Here is an 18,308-nt window from a genome sequence, read left to right on the forward strand (position 1 = left end):
GCATTACGCTTGAGAGCAGAGAGTTTCTGGAAGGCCGTTCTACGTAATCTAATACAATGTTGATACAAATCGAACGGTAACGAGGAGCCTATTGGTAATTTTCACTATAAATGTTCCAGTAACTTATGCAACGTTAAAGACTTCAATCGTATTGTAAGTCAATCGAAACAGAGACAATTTATTTCTAGGATGGTATCATAGTCAAAAAGTACTACTCGAAACGTTACGTCAAACACAATACGGTATTTTCTTTTTGAGTTGTCATTTTCGATGGGCCGCTACTTTTGGGGGATCGTTGCTTTCGGAGTTCAATAGGAAGATAAAAAATTAACGTTGCTTTCGGAATTCTACGGTAATTACTTAACCCTATAAACCTCCTTAATGCATCAGTCATTTCAAACAGTGCTATGTTTTCAGTCCGTACAGTTCGTTCGGTCCGTGAGCATGATAAACTGGCCGTAAAAAAGAGTTTACGGTCCGTAAATTGCATCTCATTAAGGAGTCTTGGTATATTTCACTGTCCTGATGAGACTCACGGGGTAAACTGGCTTTACGGTCCATATACAGTTCGTTCGATCCGTACACTTCACACATGGTCCGTAAAAAAGAGTTTACGGTCCATAAATTGCATCTCATTAAGAGGACTTAGTATATTTCACTGTCCTGATCAGACTCGGGGGGTAAATGGCTACAGTTCGTTCGGTCCGTGAACTTCACTGACGGCAAGAGACGGTCTATAAGAAAGAATTTACGGTCCGTAAATTGAATCTCGTTAAGGAGACTTCGAATATTTCACTGTCTTGATCAGGCTGCTCAGAGGGCAACTGGCTTTACGGTCCGTAAATTGCATCTCATTAAGGGAACTTAGTATATTTCACCGTCCTGATCAGACTCAGAGGGGCAAATGGCTTTAGTTCGTTCGGTTCGTGAAATCACTGACGGTGTGTAAAGTAGAGTTCCGTTTCTTAGCTGTTATATGCACTTGTATGTGTTGAGAATGGTTTTCTTATAGACTGAGGGAATCAATTTGTAAGGATTTTTTTGTATGCGGTACGTTAACGCTAAGTCATGCTTACAAAACGACTCGCAAGATGCACTTTCCTTAATCGGACCGTATAAGAGAATTACGGTCCGTACAAACGTACGGAATGTTAACTCTCACATTGCCCCATTGATTTAATGAGATGCATGCTTCGCATTCGGACCGGAAGCAAGATAGGCGGTCCGTACGTTTGTACGGACCGTCAATCGTAAATGACAGATGCTGATCGATTCATTCTCACCCCAACAATCCCAGCCACAAGTTTCTTGAACTGTTCTCTTTTCTTCTTGTCTGAAACTTCTTTTCCCTCAAAGCACAAAGCCTCAAACATCTGGAAAACAATATTTTTTTTCCAGTTAGTCTGGAATAATCTCGAAGTAACAGAAAAAGGAAACTGTATTAAAGGGGTAGTGTCCCTTATGTTTAGTGTCACTCTGAATAGTAAAAAAAAAAACATTTGCATGGATATAAACCTTAAAATAGTGGTTCAGTTTTACGTGGTTTAAGGACGGTGCCTACTAATACCGAAGCATTTTTGTGCGGTTTATGACTATGCGAGAAAAGCAGATCTTAGCAAGGGCTATTGGAATCCAAAAAGAAAATTGGGGGTAACCATGTATTTTTCAGAGATAACTGAGCAATAACATCTCTAAAAAGCGCCAAAATATAAAGCAATGTATGGGATTTTTTCTTAAATTGAAGCTTAATTATCTCTGAAATATGCATGGTTACCCCCAATTTTCTTTTTGGATACCAAAAGCATTTGCTAAGTTCTGCTTTCTCCGTATAGTTTAAAACCGCGCAAAAATATTCCTGTATTAGTAGGCACCACCCATAGGAAACCCGAGTATCTTGAGATGCGCAGAGCGTATGCGCAGTAACAATAGTAGGCACCGTCCTTAATTGAAGCTTAATTATCTCTGAAAAATGCATGGTTACCCCCAATTTTCTTTTTGGATACCAAAAGCATTTGCTAGGTTCCGCTTTCTCCGTATAGTTTAAAACCGCGCAAAAATATTCCTGTATTAGTAGGCACCACCCATAGGAAACCCGAGTATCTCGAGATGCGCAGAACGTATGCGCAGTAACAATAGTAGGCACCGTCCTTAATTGAAGCTTAATTATCTCTGAAAAATGCATGGTTACCCCCAATTTTCTTTTGAGATACCAAAAGCATTTACTAAGTTCTACCTTTTCCATATATTTTTAAACGGCGCAAAAATATCCCTGTACTAGTAGGCACCACCCATAGGAAACCCGAGTATCTCGAGATGCGCAGAACGTATGCGCAGTAACAATAGTAGGCACCGTTTATGCGGGAAAATAAGATCTTCAGTTAGCAAGGGCTATTGAAATCCAAAAAGAAAATTGGGGGTAACCACGCATTTTTCACTGAGACATGATTAAGATTTAATTTGGAAAAAAATCCATACATTGTTGTGTATTTTATAGCTTTTTAGAATTATTGTTGCTTAATTGTCACTGAAAAAGTTGATATACACAACCATTTTCTATCCAATGTCTAGCATGAGACAAGTTAAATACAGTTTATCCTAAGTGTCCTAAGTTGTGGTAATTATTTGTTAAGTGTTGACATTTCCTGGAAAGTCTAGCATAGCTGATTGTATTTATTAATACAAAGGATTTAATGACTAATTACATGATTGTAAATATTATCCTTTACATACATGTAAGTCCTCCAAGGAACAATTGGTTTGAAGAAGAACTTGTTGAAGTGATGAGTACTGAGGCCTCTGGAATGTAAGAAAGGAAGAGCTTAGACCTAAAATATTCTATTAATAATAATGCAAGGACACCTCCACATATGAGCTAACTAAAGATTATTCATTTCCAACACCTTCACAAGAAATTATAACTTACTATTAAGGTTCACAGATAGGTTAATGACGTTAATTGCCAGGTGGCAGTGCTTCGATGTACCCCTAAGGGCAGAAAGAAGCGGGTTGCTTAAACTTATTAGCTGCTGTAGGAACAGCTTACGAAAGGCTAACAAGAGGAGGGCCCAGTTTGTTTCTGTTCTATGCACCACCTGGTCAATGTCATACCCAGAGTCCCCAGGCTCTTTGGCCAGCGGTACGTCGCCAGGAGAGACTCTGGGGACTTCGAATTTTATTACCGCAGGATTTCTGCTGTAAAACAATGGAAACCGTTACTGAGCAGCCAATGAAAAAAAAAAAAAAAATTTTCGAAGTCCCCAACCGCTGGTCAAAGAGCCTGAGGACTCAGGGTACGAGATTGCCACTGGGTGAGAAGACCTTCAATGATGATGATGATGATGACAAGGGAAAATGGAACGACGTAACTTTTTCCCACAACAGAAGGAGATCTAAGTGATGACAGAAAGGGAACTTACCAAGATTTCATACATGGACAGCCCTGTGTAGGTCAGGTATGTTTCACTTGAACCTTGGCCATGAACATGAAGACCCTAAAATGGAAGAGGACTTCATAAATTTGTTCAAGTTGTAACCCTCCTCTAAAAACCGTGAATACAACAATTTAAAATACAAGCACCAAAGGACATTTTTTCTATAAACAATTAGCTAACGACAATAAAAACAAATAATAAGAAATATAATAGAACACACCTTCAAGACTTGAGAAAACAACTGTTCTACGACTGAGTCAGCCAACTTTGAGCCAGATTCTTTGCATATTGCCAAAACCTAGAAAGAGAGACCGTGAGAATCTTGTGGATTAACGCGCAACTTAATTAATGAAAATTAAGGACGGTGCCTACCAATAAAAAGTTTATGAATATGCGGTAAAAGGAGATCTTAGCAAGGGCTATTGAAATCCAAAAGTAAAATTGGGGGTAACCACGCATTTTTTAGAGATAATTAAGCAACAATTGTTCTAAAAAAAAAAAACCGTAAAATACAAAGCAATGCATGGCGAATGTTTGTCCCATGAACCTAGTTTAATGACCTTAGCTCCCACGAGTCTCCTGTAGCTCAGTGGTACAGCATCCGAACTAGTAATCGAAGGTCCTAGGTTTGACTCCTGATAGGAGCATTTGAATTTTTTTTTCCGAGTAGGCCTGTGTCAGTTACTGAATAATACATCATTCACATTTATTCACCAGGTTTAAAATATTACATCACATTTATTGCAAGATTCGCCATCATATTACCCGCAACACAAGCACATTATTTAAAACTCACTTCTCTGATGAACGCCGTAGCAAGGCGGGTAGCTTTATGGCAGACAGTTGAATCTGGCCAAGTCATGCATTGGAAAACAGTACACAGGATCTGCATGTTGACGCTCTGAAATACACAACCACTCAATGACATTAGTCTACAGAATGAGACGTAATATATCAAACAATAACAAAGAAAAGAAAAAAAGAAAAAAAAACCTAGGTGTAGCCGAATTTTTTAAACCAGGTGTTTGGTGATCGGATGAGACACTCTTGGAGAATTTCAAAGCGAAAGTTCACTAAATTTTATGATAAGATCACTTTTCAAAACCTCCTTTACAGTAATGACTCCCTTTATTTTATCCTATGAATTACTTATAATCATAGGGGCTATGGATATTTCTAGAACTGCACATTACACTAGGGGAGCAGGAATGGCACATTGGTGAGAACACTCGCGTCCCATCAACATAGCCTGGGTTTGATTCCCGGACATGGCGTCATATGTGGGTTGAGTTTGTTGTCGGTTCTCTTCGTTTTTCCCTGGATACTCCGGTTTTCCCCTCTCCTCAAAAACCAACATTTCCAAATACTAATTCGATCTGGAGAGTGTCCCCATACTGTAAAGCGCGTTATTGATCATCTCCTCATGGAATTATGCGCTATAAAAATTTACAAAATAATTAAAATTTATCATCACTTTTAAGTAATATTACTTGCCGAGTTTGTACATTACCTCTGTTCTTAGAAGAAGCTTCCCCAAAGATCCTAATTTGGCATTGTAAGGATCCAAACCTGTTCAATGCAAAACATTACCAGAGGGTTAAATTAGATTTCCTTTAGCACATAATGCGGTACTCAAGACCCAGTAATAATAATAATGATGATGATGATGATGATGATAATAACTACTTATATAGCGCTTATCCAATCCAGCAACAAAATATATAATTTACAGGAGGGAAGTTTTTCTTACAGAACACCGTTAACCCATTCAATTAAAGTGCAGTAGTAGCAGCTCTTGTAAGCTTGTAATTGTTTTAATTGTTTAGCAGCTGCTACTGTTTTTAGGGTTGGGGAATTGTTCTGTTTTTTTTTTTTGTTCAATTGTTTTCTAGAAGGGTTGCTGGCCAATCACGTGAGACCGTATGAGAGCTGCTACATCGTCATGTACATCACCCATGAAATGACCCTGAAAACAGACTGTGCCACCAAAATCACAAAAGTATCACCGTTTGCCACTAATAGGGGTAAATGTATCGATATACAAATCAAAGAATACAGTTGTTGTTGTTTAAGAGAAATTAAAACAAGGATTACCTTTCAGTTCATCCTCCTCTGTCACTTCCATTCCCCTTAAGTTATTGCTCTCTTTATTAATCACACATGCTAAAGCTTGAGGAAATAAACATATCAGTCAACACAACTTCAGTTCTAGACCTTGCTTTAATAAGAACTGGTGAGTGTCTAACAAATGAAAAATGTGTGAACTGAATTAGATTGAGCTAACAATAGTTGATGAGTGTAGAGCTCATCAGCTATCACGCATGGAAAATTGCAGAACGTTTGTCAAATCTTGTAAATTAGCATTTTCGTGGAGACTGGGGCCATGCCAGAAAACGGGCCTGCATTATAATGGAGAGAACATTCTTTGTAATCCTCCAATGATGCCTTGGGTTAACCCAGCGAAATACATATTCCTTAAGTTATTTCAACGTTTCTTCTACTAACAAATCAGCTATGAAGACTTTGAATCATCCAAGATATGCTACATTAACAAGTCAGTCTCTATGTGCTCTGTAAGTTAACATCTTCAGGATTTGTTGTGGGTAGTGCACTGTGTAGTGTTCTACCCACTATATCGTCAGGCATGTAAGAGTGAGTGAGTGAATGTCCGTAAACAAACAGGTCCGGTGCGCGTGCACAGCACTACCCACATGTACGCAATGCGTACCTATTTTTTCATAAGGGGAGTACTTTTAGAATGGGCATCACCACAATGGATTTATACTTTATCAACAAACGGTTTTGAACGACATTTTTGAGGACTCATAGAAACCAAAGACTGACTATCTTGTATGGACCCAAATTGTTGGGTTGTGTTCAAAGGGGCATATCTCACCTTTTTTTGAGCCAAAAGTCAGAAAAACAGTGACATGAAACAGGCGTCGTAAACCATTGGACAACAAAGGCAGGAAGTGGTAAGGTAAGCACTATTTAAATTTACACTAAGTGACACAAGTATAATTTATGTGGTCCGATGTTTCACGTTGTCCCAGGACTTTTCCCAGGGTACGGTAATTTGTTTGCAAGCTCTACCTTCAATTTGACGGAGAATCTGAAGTAATCTTTCCATGACTGTCTAATGTAGCCCTAAAGTTCGACAAAGACACTTGAACAAGACCATCACAATCACACTACAGTGTAAATGCTTACTGAAGACATCCAAGTAGTCTTTACTGATGATACAGACCAGCTGATCCTCGATAATCTCTTTATATTCCGCACCTTCCTCACCTTCACCTATAGCTGCAGTGCTATGAATTCAAGGACTTTTTAGTCAGAATTTGAATGCGCCCTTAAAACTAAACGCATGTTTATATTTTTTAACACTTTTATTAGCTTTACGTGACACAGAATACAATATTTACAATACCAAAGACTACTTACACTATTTACGATGATTACAGTACTTACAATACTTACAATACATGCTTACTAGTTTGCAGTACTAACAATTACAGTACTTACAATATACCTAAACTACTTACACTTGTTTATATGCCCAATACAAATGAAAACGCAAACACAAGCAATGTTTACACATAAAACACAAGCACAAAGACTAACATGCACGCATGCACCGTTGGAAGGGTTTTTTCCGTAGATGACAGAGAAACCACAGCTTGCTTGTTTGCAATTGTGTTGGCAATGTCACATGCAAAATCTAAATTTTTGCAAGATAAGCAATGCACAATAAAAACGGACATTCAGTTGTATTTACAATATTTACATGACTGTATGTACACTTGCATTTTCTTTGCAACAGAGTAATAATATGTTGTTGTATTTTTTCATTTTCATTGCACATGTAAATCAGGCCCCAGTTGTTCAAAGAGTGGATAACTTTATCCACTGGATAAGTCATTATCCAGGGGAACAGATGTACGCCAAGTAATGCTTTTGGCAAGTTTTCCACACAATCCCATACTTAAATTCGACATCTGCTTCTACTCTATCCACAAATCATGGGACTATCAGGGAAATCTTGCACACATTTTATCTGCCGCATAGCGACCTATCCAGTGGATAAAATTATCCACTCTTTGAACAACTGGGACCTGGCCAAGGAGTATCTGAAATAAAGTGACTGCATTCGAACACCGACAAATGGTACAGTGCTCAACCTTACAATAGTAAGACAAGGGCAGACCAAGGGTTACGGTTAGGGGGGGGGGGGGGGGGGAGGTGCTACGGATGCTATACACATTTTGAAAACTTTGTATATGCCTTCTTTCCACAATTTGTCCAACTCTACCAGTGTAGAACGCCCTCTGCCCCTCCCCCATAGAGACCTATGTCGCCTGAAACCTCAAACCCTTCCATAAAATGGTGGGTCTACCCCTGTAAGATCAGCCTGATGTTCTCTATCAATTAACCAAACAACCCCTTCTCAAATTCATGGCAAATACCTTTCAGCCTGATGTTGTCTGACGATCTGCCATTGTTCTTCAAGGTGCTGAAACGAGGGGAAAGCATATTAATGAAATGTACACAATCCAATCCACGCTGCCCATTGATAGCCTAATGATGAGCCAGTTAGTTTTGAATAGCACTACTAACAGGTACTGCTGCTTGAACTACTGTTATTACTGCTGCTGCTACTACTGAATTTTTCTGTTACTACTGCTTTTGCTACTGCTGCTACCACTACTGCCGTTGCTACTGCTCCTGTCGCTACTGATGATGCTGCTGCTCTGGCGACTGCCACAACTGCTAAACTATTACCGCTGCTGCTCCTGCTTCTACTACTGTGCTGCCACTGCAAGTGCTACTCCTTATGCCACTACTGCTGAGGTGGCGGCTGTTACTACTAACTGCTACTACTACTGCTGCCACCGCAGCTGCTGTTGCTACTTTGTGCTACCAGCTCTGTCTAGATTGTTTTGAATTGAAGAGCTTATGAAAGGCTGTGTTACAAACTATTCAATGAGATATCTGATAAGCAACGCAATCTCCACAGCCTTCTGCCTCCAAGACATTATTCATCATACAATCTCAGGCGGCAAAGAACTTTTAGCCCGGCAGGTTTTAAAACTGAACGTTTTAAAAAGACATTTATTCCTGCAATCTGCAGCCGTCACAATCCAGCGCTGCCAATTTAACATTACAAGTTTACAATAGCATAATTTTAAATTGTATATAAGCCTTTTTTTAATATTTCTTGTATATAGTTATGCAATTTGGCCTTTGGCTGCGATTTCATTCTTTCAATAAACTTATCTATCTATCTATCTATCTATCTATCTATCTATCTATCTATCTATCTATCTATCTATCTATCTATCTATCTATCTATCTATCTATCTATCTATCTATCTATCTATCTATCTATCTATCTATCTATCTATCTATCTATCTATCTATCTATCTATCTATCTATCTATGCTACCACTACTTAGTAACACTAACTACTAATGCTGGTTCTCATCATTCCAATACTAAGAAGTTTTGCCAACACTGGTGCTGTTACTGTTAAAGCTAGTGCTGCTACTTTCAAATCTCGACCTTCTTGCAGTTAATGCTGTTATAAAAATGTTACCTGAACCATCCAGGTGAAGAATGGAGACAGCACAGGAACAGCCACATTCATATGGTGATAGAGAGGACAGTGGAGGATAAATAACTTTATAAAATTACCTTCACAGTGTCAAGGAAAACACAAAGAGTTAAGTTAATACGAGAGCTTACAACTCACATTTCAAGAGAATCAAAGGCTCCTGTGAGCCAACTCGTGAATGCAGATGACACATAGTAATTGCAATTTAGACGGCTACGGAAACTTCCTCAAAAGCTAAAAGAAATTATATCTTTGCCCGATTATGTAACGAAAAATGACCATTCTTGTACTATTAAAATGATTGTCAAATTATCCTGTACAGATTGAATAAGCCGATTATTCTGATGCGCCGATTAAAAAATATCACGTATTTTTTTTATTCAAAGTTTATAGGAGCACGCCATGTGCAGCTACGTCATGCAAATTCGTGTGATAGTCCGCGGCTACTGGATTTCGCGATCGGGCCAGTGGATTCTAACCATCACTTGCCCGATGGGCAAGTGAAGTTTTTTTGGGAATTAAAATTACAAAATTACTGTAGGGCAAGCCGATCTCACAAAGGGAAATATGTTCAACAAAGTATCGCATTACGATTCATGCCCGACATAAATGCGTGAAATTTTTCCTTGGGAGTTCAGTCCACGCAATCCTCAAGTAAAAATAATGAACTATGACAAGCTCTTGCTAAATAAGAATTATTTATCGACCGCGTCCTTTTTCTTCCCATAAATTACCAGTTGTAAATTTCGAAAATGAAACATTTTTTCCCTTTGAAACCTCTATGAAAGCTGACTAGATCTTAAAAGTGTTCATTTCACCAGAAATTTGCATAATTTTGTTTACGACGTCAATGGCACGTTCCGCTTTCGCGTGAAAACTGACAAATTAAATTATTTTTTAATTAAATTATTTTTAAATTAAGTTATTTTTAATTCTTGAAAGAAACCGCACTTCGTAGAAAAAAACGAAAAAATCCTATAACTTTGCTCAGATTCAACGAAAAATCCCCATTCTTACACTAAAATGATTGTCAAATTATTCTCTACAGAATGAATGAGAGAATTCTGACGCGTCGTGAAACAAATTTTTACGTTTTTTTTCTTTTCACTAATTGAGTTTACGACCCCGGACTTTCTGAAAAACTGAAAAAACTTGAAACTTTGCTCAGATTGAACGAAAAATCGCCATTCTTGCACTAAATGATCGTCAAATTATTCTCTACATATTGAATAAGAATTTCCTGATGCGCCATGAACAACAAATGTTCGCGTGTTTTTTTCCACTAATTGAATTTAAAACTCATTCACTGCGCACGCCCGAAAGTTAACGACAAAACCGACTGATCGACTGATCGACTGATCGACCAAGTCGAGAGTCAGCTATCGCTATAACTCGTTCATTGCGCATGCGCGCATTCACGAGTTAAAAATGCCAAATTTTAGCTTTGAAATACTGTGGACAGAACAGTGGCAATGAAAAGTGTTGTTCAACATCCTTCAGCTGACATGTTTTCACACAAAAGGCATCTTTCCACAGACTCAAAACATAGAATGAATTAGCAGAGCTCTATAAACAGCAATAGTACTAAGTGTAGCTCAATCAGCTAAAATCAGAAACTTTTGCACATCAGGAACTGTCATTTGTTTCTAGTTGTTGTTGTTTTTTTGGTTTAATACAGCTCCCTGGATGGCGGGCTATCTCAATTCTTCATGCTTCTTTGACAGTATGGCATGAATGGTTTTTGTCATTCAAAACTAAGCTTCCAAGTAATGTTTAAAAGGTCTATAAGTGTATCAATGGCTTGGCCCCAGCTTATCTGCTAGATGACTTCCACTCCTCGGAGCAGATCCATAACTACAACACTAGGAACAAAGACCTTATTCGCCTGCCTCTTGCCAAGACTACTAAATTTCAAACATCTTTTAAGTACAATGCCGCCAAATCCTGGAACACTCTTCCTCGTAACTTACGTCATGATCAGTCTCTCACTAGTTTTAAACTGAGAGTCAAGAAACATCTAAATCACCTTAGTTCATTTCTCACCTTCATGAACTCTTTGAATGACTTTTGCTTTCATTTCTGTATTTGATTATTTATTCTTATTATTTTATACAGATCTCCATTTAAACCAGCTACGCTGAATTGGAATTTCTGTTTAAATAAAGTATATAAATAAATAAAACGAGCAGCAGTGTTTTATCTGGATTTAAAACCACGAAGTACAACCAAGTGGTTTTAGACCCGATAAAACATGTGCTGTGAGTTTTTTGAACGACTTCAAAAACATTCTTGGAAAAGCATGTGTCAAGAGAGTCCAAAACAATGATGCTTTTATGAACGTTGGAAATTAGCATACGAGGAAAACATTAAACACCGCATATCAATAAGGACGAGGTTTTATCGGATATAAAACCATTGCACGTGATGTTTTATCGACCATTTGACAGGTCATTTATTTAACTTAATCCAAAGGATACGCACAACAAACCTCAGTCTGTAGTTTGGAACATGCAGTAGAGACTTTACCACATTATCTACAATGAGTTGTGATACGCCAGGTATGCTGTAAAAATCATGACTTAGACAGGCACCAGCATATCCCAAGGCATGATAACTGAATTGAAGGAGGAAAAGTAAAAATCAACAATGTTTTTAAATAATTACTTCCTCGCAAAAGCGCCCAAATGCATGGCACTGATTACATTGTGTTTATTCCAAATTTGATATGCATTAAGGACGTCGCCAACTAATACTAAAGTATTTTTGCTCGGTTAGTGACTATGCGGAAAAAGCAGATCTTAGCAAGGGCTATTGAAATCCAAAAGAAAATTGGGGGTAACCACGCATTTTTTAGAAATCCAAAAGAAAATTGGGGGTAACCACGCATTTTTTAGAGATAAATAAGTAACAATTATTCTAAAAAGAAGTAAAATACAAAGCAATGTATGGCGTTTTTTTCCAAATTGAAGGTTATCTCTGAAAAATGCATGGTTACCCCCAATTTTATTTTTGTACACCGAAAGAACTTGCTAATTTCTGCTTTCTCCGCATAGTTTAAAACCCGCCAAAAATATCCCTGTATTAGTAGGCACCACCCACAGGAAACCCGAGTGTCTTCAGATGCACAGAACGTATGAGCAGTAACAAAAGTAGGCACTGTCCTTGACAGTATTCTTGTTATTTGCTTGATCAATTCTTCACTTCCTGTGAGATACAATAACATACAAGATGGGAGACTAGGAATAACATAGCTGTGACATTACTATGAGATCACTACTTTCGCAGTTTCTCTATTCCTCGGTTGTTTAGTTGTGAGATTCCAAAATACCCAGTCATAATTTTGTCCACACAGTTTTTTTCCTCCGTACACCAAGAACAACCGAGGAACAGAGACACTGTGAAACTTGCGAATATCACTTTTTATATGTTTGAAATACAGTACGAGGAAGAAATTAAAATTATTAAAAGGCAATTTTTTTGGATTTTGAAACAAGAACAACATGAAGATTTGATCAAGCAAATAAAAAAATCTGTCATATACATTTTACTGAAAGGCTTCAATTGGAAAATGTAACTCTATCTTGTAGCCAAAGCAAGAGGAGCATGAATAAGGTTTGGATGGATCACAAATAACAACTGAGAAATCAACACCGGGTTTGTATAACAAACTAAAATTAAAATCGGATTAGCCAGCCACACTGTACGGATTTGAAACATCAAAGGCAAACAGAAGTCCTGGCTATGCACACAATTGACATCTTTTTCAAGAAGGCACTTCAGATAAATTAATGCTCAACACAAACTAACAGTGGTAACAAAGAAGTCCTCTAATTATAGATTTCCACATTGCAGCTGGTATTCAACTTGAAGGAGTTGTTATAATTAAACATCTGGAAAGGTGTAATTGGATACGCACCTAATTTCACACCACATACACAGCAAATACGCAAAGGCTCAACCAATCAAAATCAAGCAACCTGCTAAAGCACCTTCATTAAAACTTACGACATTTCTGTATAATTAAATCAGTCTTCTCACCATGTATCAGCCAAGTGATAGAAGTACGTTTTTGCCGTATGTACAGGGTTAAGAACAGTTGGCGCCTCACTACGGTCTTTCTCTTGTCCCTGAGTCAGCACTAAACAGAGACAATGAATGTTATTGTTCCCCTTTTGGTACATGCACGAATTAAAGGGGTTTAGTATCACGAGAACTTGATGTCATTTGAAAACCCAAAAACGTTTGTCTGTCAACCGAAACAAGAAAATATTGTCTAGTTTTGTTATAAATTATCACCCCAATGAAACAAAACTGTCGATTAGTGTCTCTAGTCAGAGACAGAGAAGGTCGGAATGGATTGAAATTTGAAAAATGTAAGGATAATTTTTTTCAAATTCTCGCATTTTTGTTTCCAAAATTGCCTTAGAACAGATCGAGAGATGTTCCTTTCAAGAATTGAGTTGATTTCTTTCCTCTCGTTGTTCTAGAGTTATTTTGTAGCTAAGTTAAGGTCTTATTTCACCATTTTTAAGAAAAGAGGTTAAAAACACCATGACACTTCCCCTTTAAGAGGCAATCACTGTTCTATTTACAAAAACAAACATTGCAATTCAACAAATTGACATCAATTTTTGATGCGTCTGTCATCTCATTCATGTTACAATTTGAACACACCAGCGATACTAGAAACTCTCATGCCTTACATCTACCTTACTGTCGTACAAATATTAAGAAATTTTCTGCGTTTTTTTTCCAAGGACCGAAATTTTATAACTCCCTTAATAGCCAAAAAATCAACTCTTTTTCAATTTGCTCTTTAAAGAAAGCCCTTAATAATTCAATAATTCAAAAAAGTATGAATAACGTGATTTTCCAGCTTATTACTTTTTTTTCTTTTTAGCGTCCTTACGCCATGTAACTAATTTAATTATTTGTAGGAAACGTAGCTTTATTAGGGAAGCCCAATCATGCAAAGGCTTTCTACTTTGTAGTTTCTTTTCGGTCTCCTCGCCACTTTTTCTTCGTAAATAAATTTAAATTAGTTTATCGCGTCTTGTTTTGTCATTTCTTTATGTGGCAAAATAATGAAAAAAAAATCATAACATTGTCAATTGAAAGTTGTTGTGCAGCTCGTGGATCCACAGCAAAGTTTGACAATGAATATTATGAAGAAATTTATCATCAATAAGAGGACATACGCAAACAAACCTGACATCAATTTGTTTTGTCCAGTTATGACAAAGCCCAAACGAACGAGATTCAATCGCAAGTTAATCGAGTGGAAGTCATATATCAAACACAAAACACACTGTTTCATCACATATCAAACACCGAGAATAGAGTTCAAAATACAACGCGAAGAGGAGTATTTTTGACGAACTTCGAGGTTTCTTTGATATTGTGATGAAACACTGTGACGAGTGTTTGATATAACTTCTCAAAGTGAAACAAACTGATTTTGAAGGGGAAATTAAGGATGCAAAAACAAGGAGTTTTTCATCAGATATCCAAACACGTCACAGTGCATGATTTCCTTTGTCTTTGAATTATTAATGAGTTTGAGGATGTAAGTTACAAAGAGAGTATAAACATGAGAAATCAAAACATCAATTTCCTTATCATAATTGGGAGAATTTCAGGCTTATAAACTAAACGTCTAAAACAAGAACTCAGTAATACACTAAAGAATTGAGATTTCGAAGCTGACTAGTTACAGCTCCATATCATTCACACACAGAAAACCCAGCCTTGTTGTCTTATGTAAAATAAAAAATGGAAGGTCAACTTATTGTAACTTTTTATGTGTTAAAGGGAATCTCCACTCCGACAATAGATGGACAGTAAATTGTTAGAAATAGTGTCTTTATTCTAAATTTTAGTTTAAAAGATAGAAATAATGTTCAAGTGTGCAAAAAATTAGATATGATTGTCGCCTACTTTCGCTTTTAAATTTTCCGGGCGACGCCATTTTGGATTTATGACGTCATACAGTTGCCGCTATTGTTAGTTATTTTGTGTGAGACAATAGAGCAACTTATTACGTCATGAAATCCAAGATGGCCTCGCCCGGGAAATTTAAAAGGAAAATAGGTGTGTTTTCCGACGAAATTTGAAATGAGAGTCTGTTTTCAACAATTTAACCTTAATTTATTTCAAGAGTGGAGGTTTCCTTTAAAGTTCTCACCATAAATAGCACTTGTGTCCAAGTCATGCATGTTTAATGCCGCTGGATAATCACCAAACATAAGAGACTTCACTGCAGGATCATACAGACTGTTTAAACACCTACAAGAATTTCAAGTGAAGCTTTTTACAAATGCAACACAGAAATGACATTTTAGTACTGGAAACTTGACTCTTACAACGTACAATTAGAACTATAATTATTATTGTCAGTGTTATTGAAAAATAAGTTCTTGTGATCATCAAGTAAATTCCGTAAAGTTCAAAGTAAAAAACTGTTTTTGCCATAATCACTGCTGTTGTTTGTTGGTTTCTCTGAGAGAAGGTTCGAAATGATTCCATTTCTTTATAAAAATATTGTTTGAAATTTCTTTGGGATCTGGATAAACGGGATTGTACGAATGAATGTAAGTCATTATTCAGTGACATGACTGCTTGCTGGTTTTGGCTGGCATTGACACAAAGCAACAGGAGATTGAGACAGAATCACCAAACAGGTAAAAACAAACTAAGGGTGTGGGATGCAGCTTCAAATACTATCTGAGCCAAGTTGACAGCATAGGCTACAGAAAAGGGCACTCAAATTTGGATACATTCAAAATGCTATACCAATCCAGCAGACTATTAATGAAAGAAATGTGAAGTTATATAACAGTATTATGGGCACTCCTTTGCACCTCCTCCCTGAATGTGCAAGCCATGCTCTCTGCAGCAAATTACATACCTAACAGATCCCACGTTTAAATATGGAAAGGTTTAAGAAATGTTTTATTTATAGATGTCTACTATTTCTGAACAGATTTTACTTTAGGATGTTAACTATTTTAAGTAATTAATTAAATATATGGACAGGTTTTAACTTTTATTGTATATAATTATTTAATATATAAATTTTCAATTTTTTTACGCTGTGAGGTGTTTTGTCTGTTTGAAACATGTAAATAAATAAAGATCTTTTTATTTATTATATAATTATAATTTATTGTCATTATTAAAACATTAAAACACAGGACTCACACAATATACAGAACGATCTACATACATCTAAATGTATTCAAAAACCAACAAAATTTAATGATGAATCAATAAACTTACATGCAGAATAAAACTGCGGAGCCACTACAAACATCAGCATATTCTACATTAATAAACATTTGTACAAACCATTTACTAATGAACCACATGTCTAGCAACTCTGCCTTGGCAAAGCTGCCACACAAGTGGAATCATTCATTAAAAACACAGACCACTTACTTTGCCAACAGGATAAGATTGCCGAGTAACGGCAAGACATGGGGTGCACATGGATTGTGCACAAAAGGAGTCCCATTAGGCATCGACCCAATGGACAGCCCCTCTCTGGTCGCCGTCTGCACAGAAACAAGTTATAACTGGTTTACAACAGACTATCACCATTTAGAATCTTGGAATTCAAAGTAAAAATTAATTCCATTAACTTTTAGAAATCTATTGACAAAAAAAAATCCCTCTAGACTTGTATTCCCTGCTTTCAGACAAACTCGTTTGGGCTTTTGGAAGAGACATAATTATCTCTTGACATGGGATTACTTAATAACCGATACAAATTTCTGTAAAAGTACTGGCAGCTAAGACTTGCGGCTAGCATTGATGGGAATGTTCCCCAACTCCTTAAACCCAACTAGAAGCTTGTCTAGTTGCTATCAGTGGGTCAAAACCAAATTTATAAATGACATTTGATGCAATCAGTCTCGTTCATTTCTTTGGCCTAGCCAGGAGCTCATTCCCAAAAGACAGGATATCTTACCAGCCTATAAAAGTAATGTTTTGTTTTTTGTTGTTTTAACAAAATCGTTTTTTCTTGATTGGCAGTATTTTCTACTTTTTATTGCAAGCCGGATCAATCAACAGATTCCCTAGTTAATCTTAAAAGATTTCATTTCAAAAATTAATACAGATGGTCTCTCGGGTGGCCGTGGGGAACAACAAATAGTTTTTGGGCCTTGGAAAGTTGTCAGAAGTTTCAGGCGATGGACCCAGGACGCAGTAACAAACCTACCTCAACAACAACAACAACTTTATTTAATATACTTAGATCTTTTTACAGGAATACACACCTCAAAATTGATCAGTGCACAGCTTCGGACTACAGCCATCAATGTGGTGACACATAACATGACCTGAATTTCAAAGGAATTATAACTTTTACTTGTTAACTTAAGATTATATGGGACCAGCCAATGTCAACACTACTGCAGAGTGAAAGCAACAACACCTAGAATACAAGAGAAAACCTTGACTACAATTTAAAAAAGTACAGCTGCTTACTTCAAACCTCCTTCTTTTCAATTCCTCTGAAAGGTAAAATGGAATATTATAATTGTTATTTTAACAAAATCGTTCACAACGATATTTCACAGTCAAGCAACAAGTCATGTTCACAACTCAACAGTAATGAAATCATAAAATCATAAACTAAAAATGCAGTTGTTCATGTAGAATTTTCAAAGTCAGGAGTTGCCTTGCGTTTGGAACTCAAGAGCAGGAAATTTCTGTTTTTAGAGCGGTCTAAAATGTTCAGTATTGAGTGACAGACCTACCCGGTAAATAAAAAATAAATAAACAAATAAAACTAGAAATCAACTGAACTAAATAGGTTAACAAAGCCTGAAAACTTTCAGTTTAAAAAAACATGAACCCAATGTTTCAAAAAACAATTAAAAATACAGTACATTATCTTTAAATTTAGGACAAAATAGAATCTACTTACCATTCTGAAAATACAAGGCAGGGTCTTGATCGATTCCCATAAATGAGACAAAGCTTTGTGGAGATGAGAAGGCCCTGCCAATGAAATAAGTAACATTGAATGGTAACTGATATACAACAGAAGGTTAAGATGTGAACATCAGTCAGGTCATTGAAACCTACCTTTGTATTCTCTCACTCAACCATATTTCTCTGATGGGAACCAGCAGCTCACTAAGGAAGGCATTTTGTTTCTCTTGACCCAGCTTATTGCTAAAAATAACGAACAAACACGTTATCAGCAACATAACCTGAACATCACTTAAGAACACAACTTACAGTTAAGCAATAAG

At 36.9% G+C, this 18,308-nt stretch overlaps 1 protein-coding gene across 2 annotated transcripts in view; it reads right to left on the bottom strand.

The window, feature by feature from the left end:
- The window catches only part of LOC146467186 (exportin-5-like), a 51,240-nt gene that overhangs the window by 836 nt on the left and 32,096 nt on the right, over positions 1 to 18,308 (bottom strand). Inside the window, exons 20-37 of one of the 2 annotated variants that reach the window (XM_085126151.1) lie at positions 18,139 to 18,228; positions 17,978 to 18,051; positions 17,536 to 17,561; positions 17,325 to 17,387; positions 16,483 to 16,598; positions 15,230 to 15,330; positions 13,084 to 13,183; positions 11,523 to 11,659; positions 9,028 to 9,125; positions 7,898 to 7,944; positions 6,642 to 6,742; positions 5,526 to 5,600; positions 4,942 to 5,000; positions 4,228 to 4,332; positions 3,652 to 3,729; positions 3,417 to 3,491; positions 2,731 to 2,796; positions 1,284 to 1,373 (exon numbers count right to left, since the gene is read on the bottom strand). In XM_085126151.1, the coding sequence (XP_084982277.1) occupies positions 1,284 to 1,373; positions 2,731 to 2,796; positions 3,417 to 3,491; positions 3,652 to 3,729; positions 4,228 to 4,332; positions 4,942 to 5,000; positions 5,526 to 5,600; positions 6,642 to 6,742; positions 7,898 to 7,944; positions 9,028 to 9,125; positions 11,523 to 11,659; positions 13,084 to 13,183; positions 15,230 to 15,330; positions 16,483 to 16,598; positions 17,325 to 17,387; positions 17,536 to 17,561; positions 17,978 to 18,051; positions 18,139 to 18,228 (1,501 nt within the window). Of the gene's footprint in view, positions 1 to 1,283; positions 1,374 to 2,730; positions 2,797 to 3,416; positions 3,492 to 3,651; positions 3,730 to 4,227; positions 4,333 to 4,690; positions 4,868 to 4,941; positions 5,001 to 5,525; positions 5,601 to 6,641; positions 6,743 to 7,897; positions 7,945 to 9,027; positions 9,126 to 11,522; positions 11,660 to 13,083; positions 13,184 to 15,229; positions 15,331 to 16,482; positions 16,599 to 17,324; positions 17,388 to 17,535; positions 17,562 to 17,977; positions 18,052 to 18,138; positions 18,229 to 18,308 lie in introns of those variants that run through there. The other variant, XM_085126152.1, reaches the window with a different exon arrangement.

This window comes from Pavona decussata, unplaced genomic scaffold (assembly GCF_977016875.1).
Source record: "Pavona decussata unplaced genomic scaffold, jaPavDecu1.1 SCAFFOLD_137, whole genome shotgun sequence".
Lineage (NCBI taxonomy): Eukaryota > Metazoa > Cnidaria > Anthozoa > Scleractinia > Agariciidae > Pavona > Pavona decussata.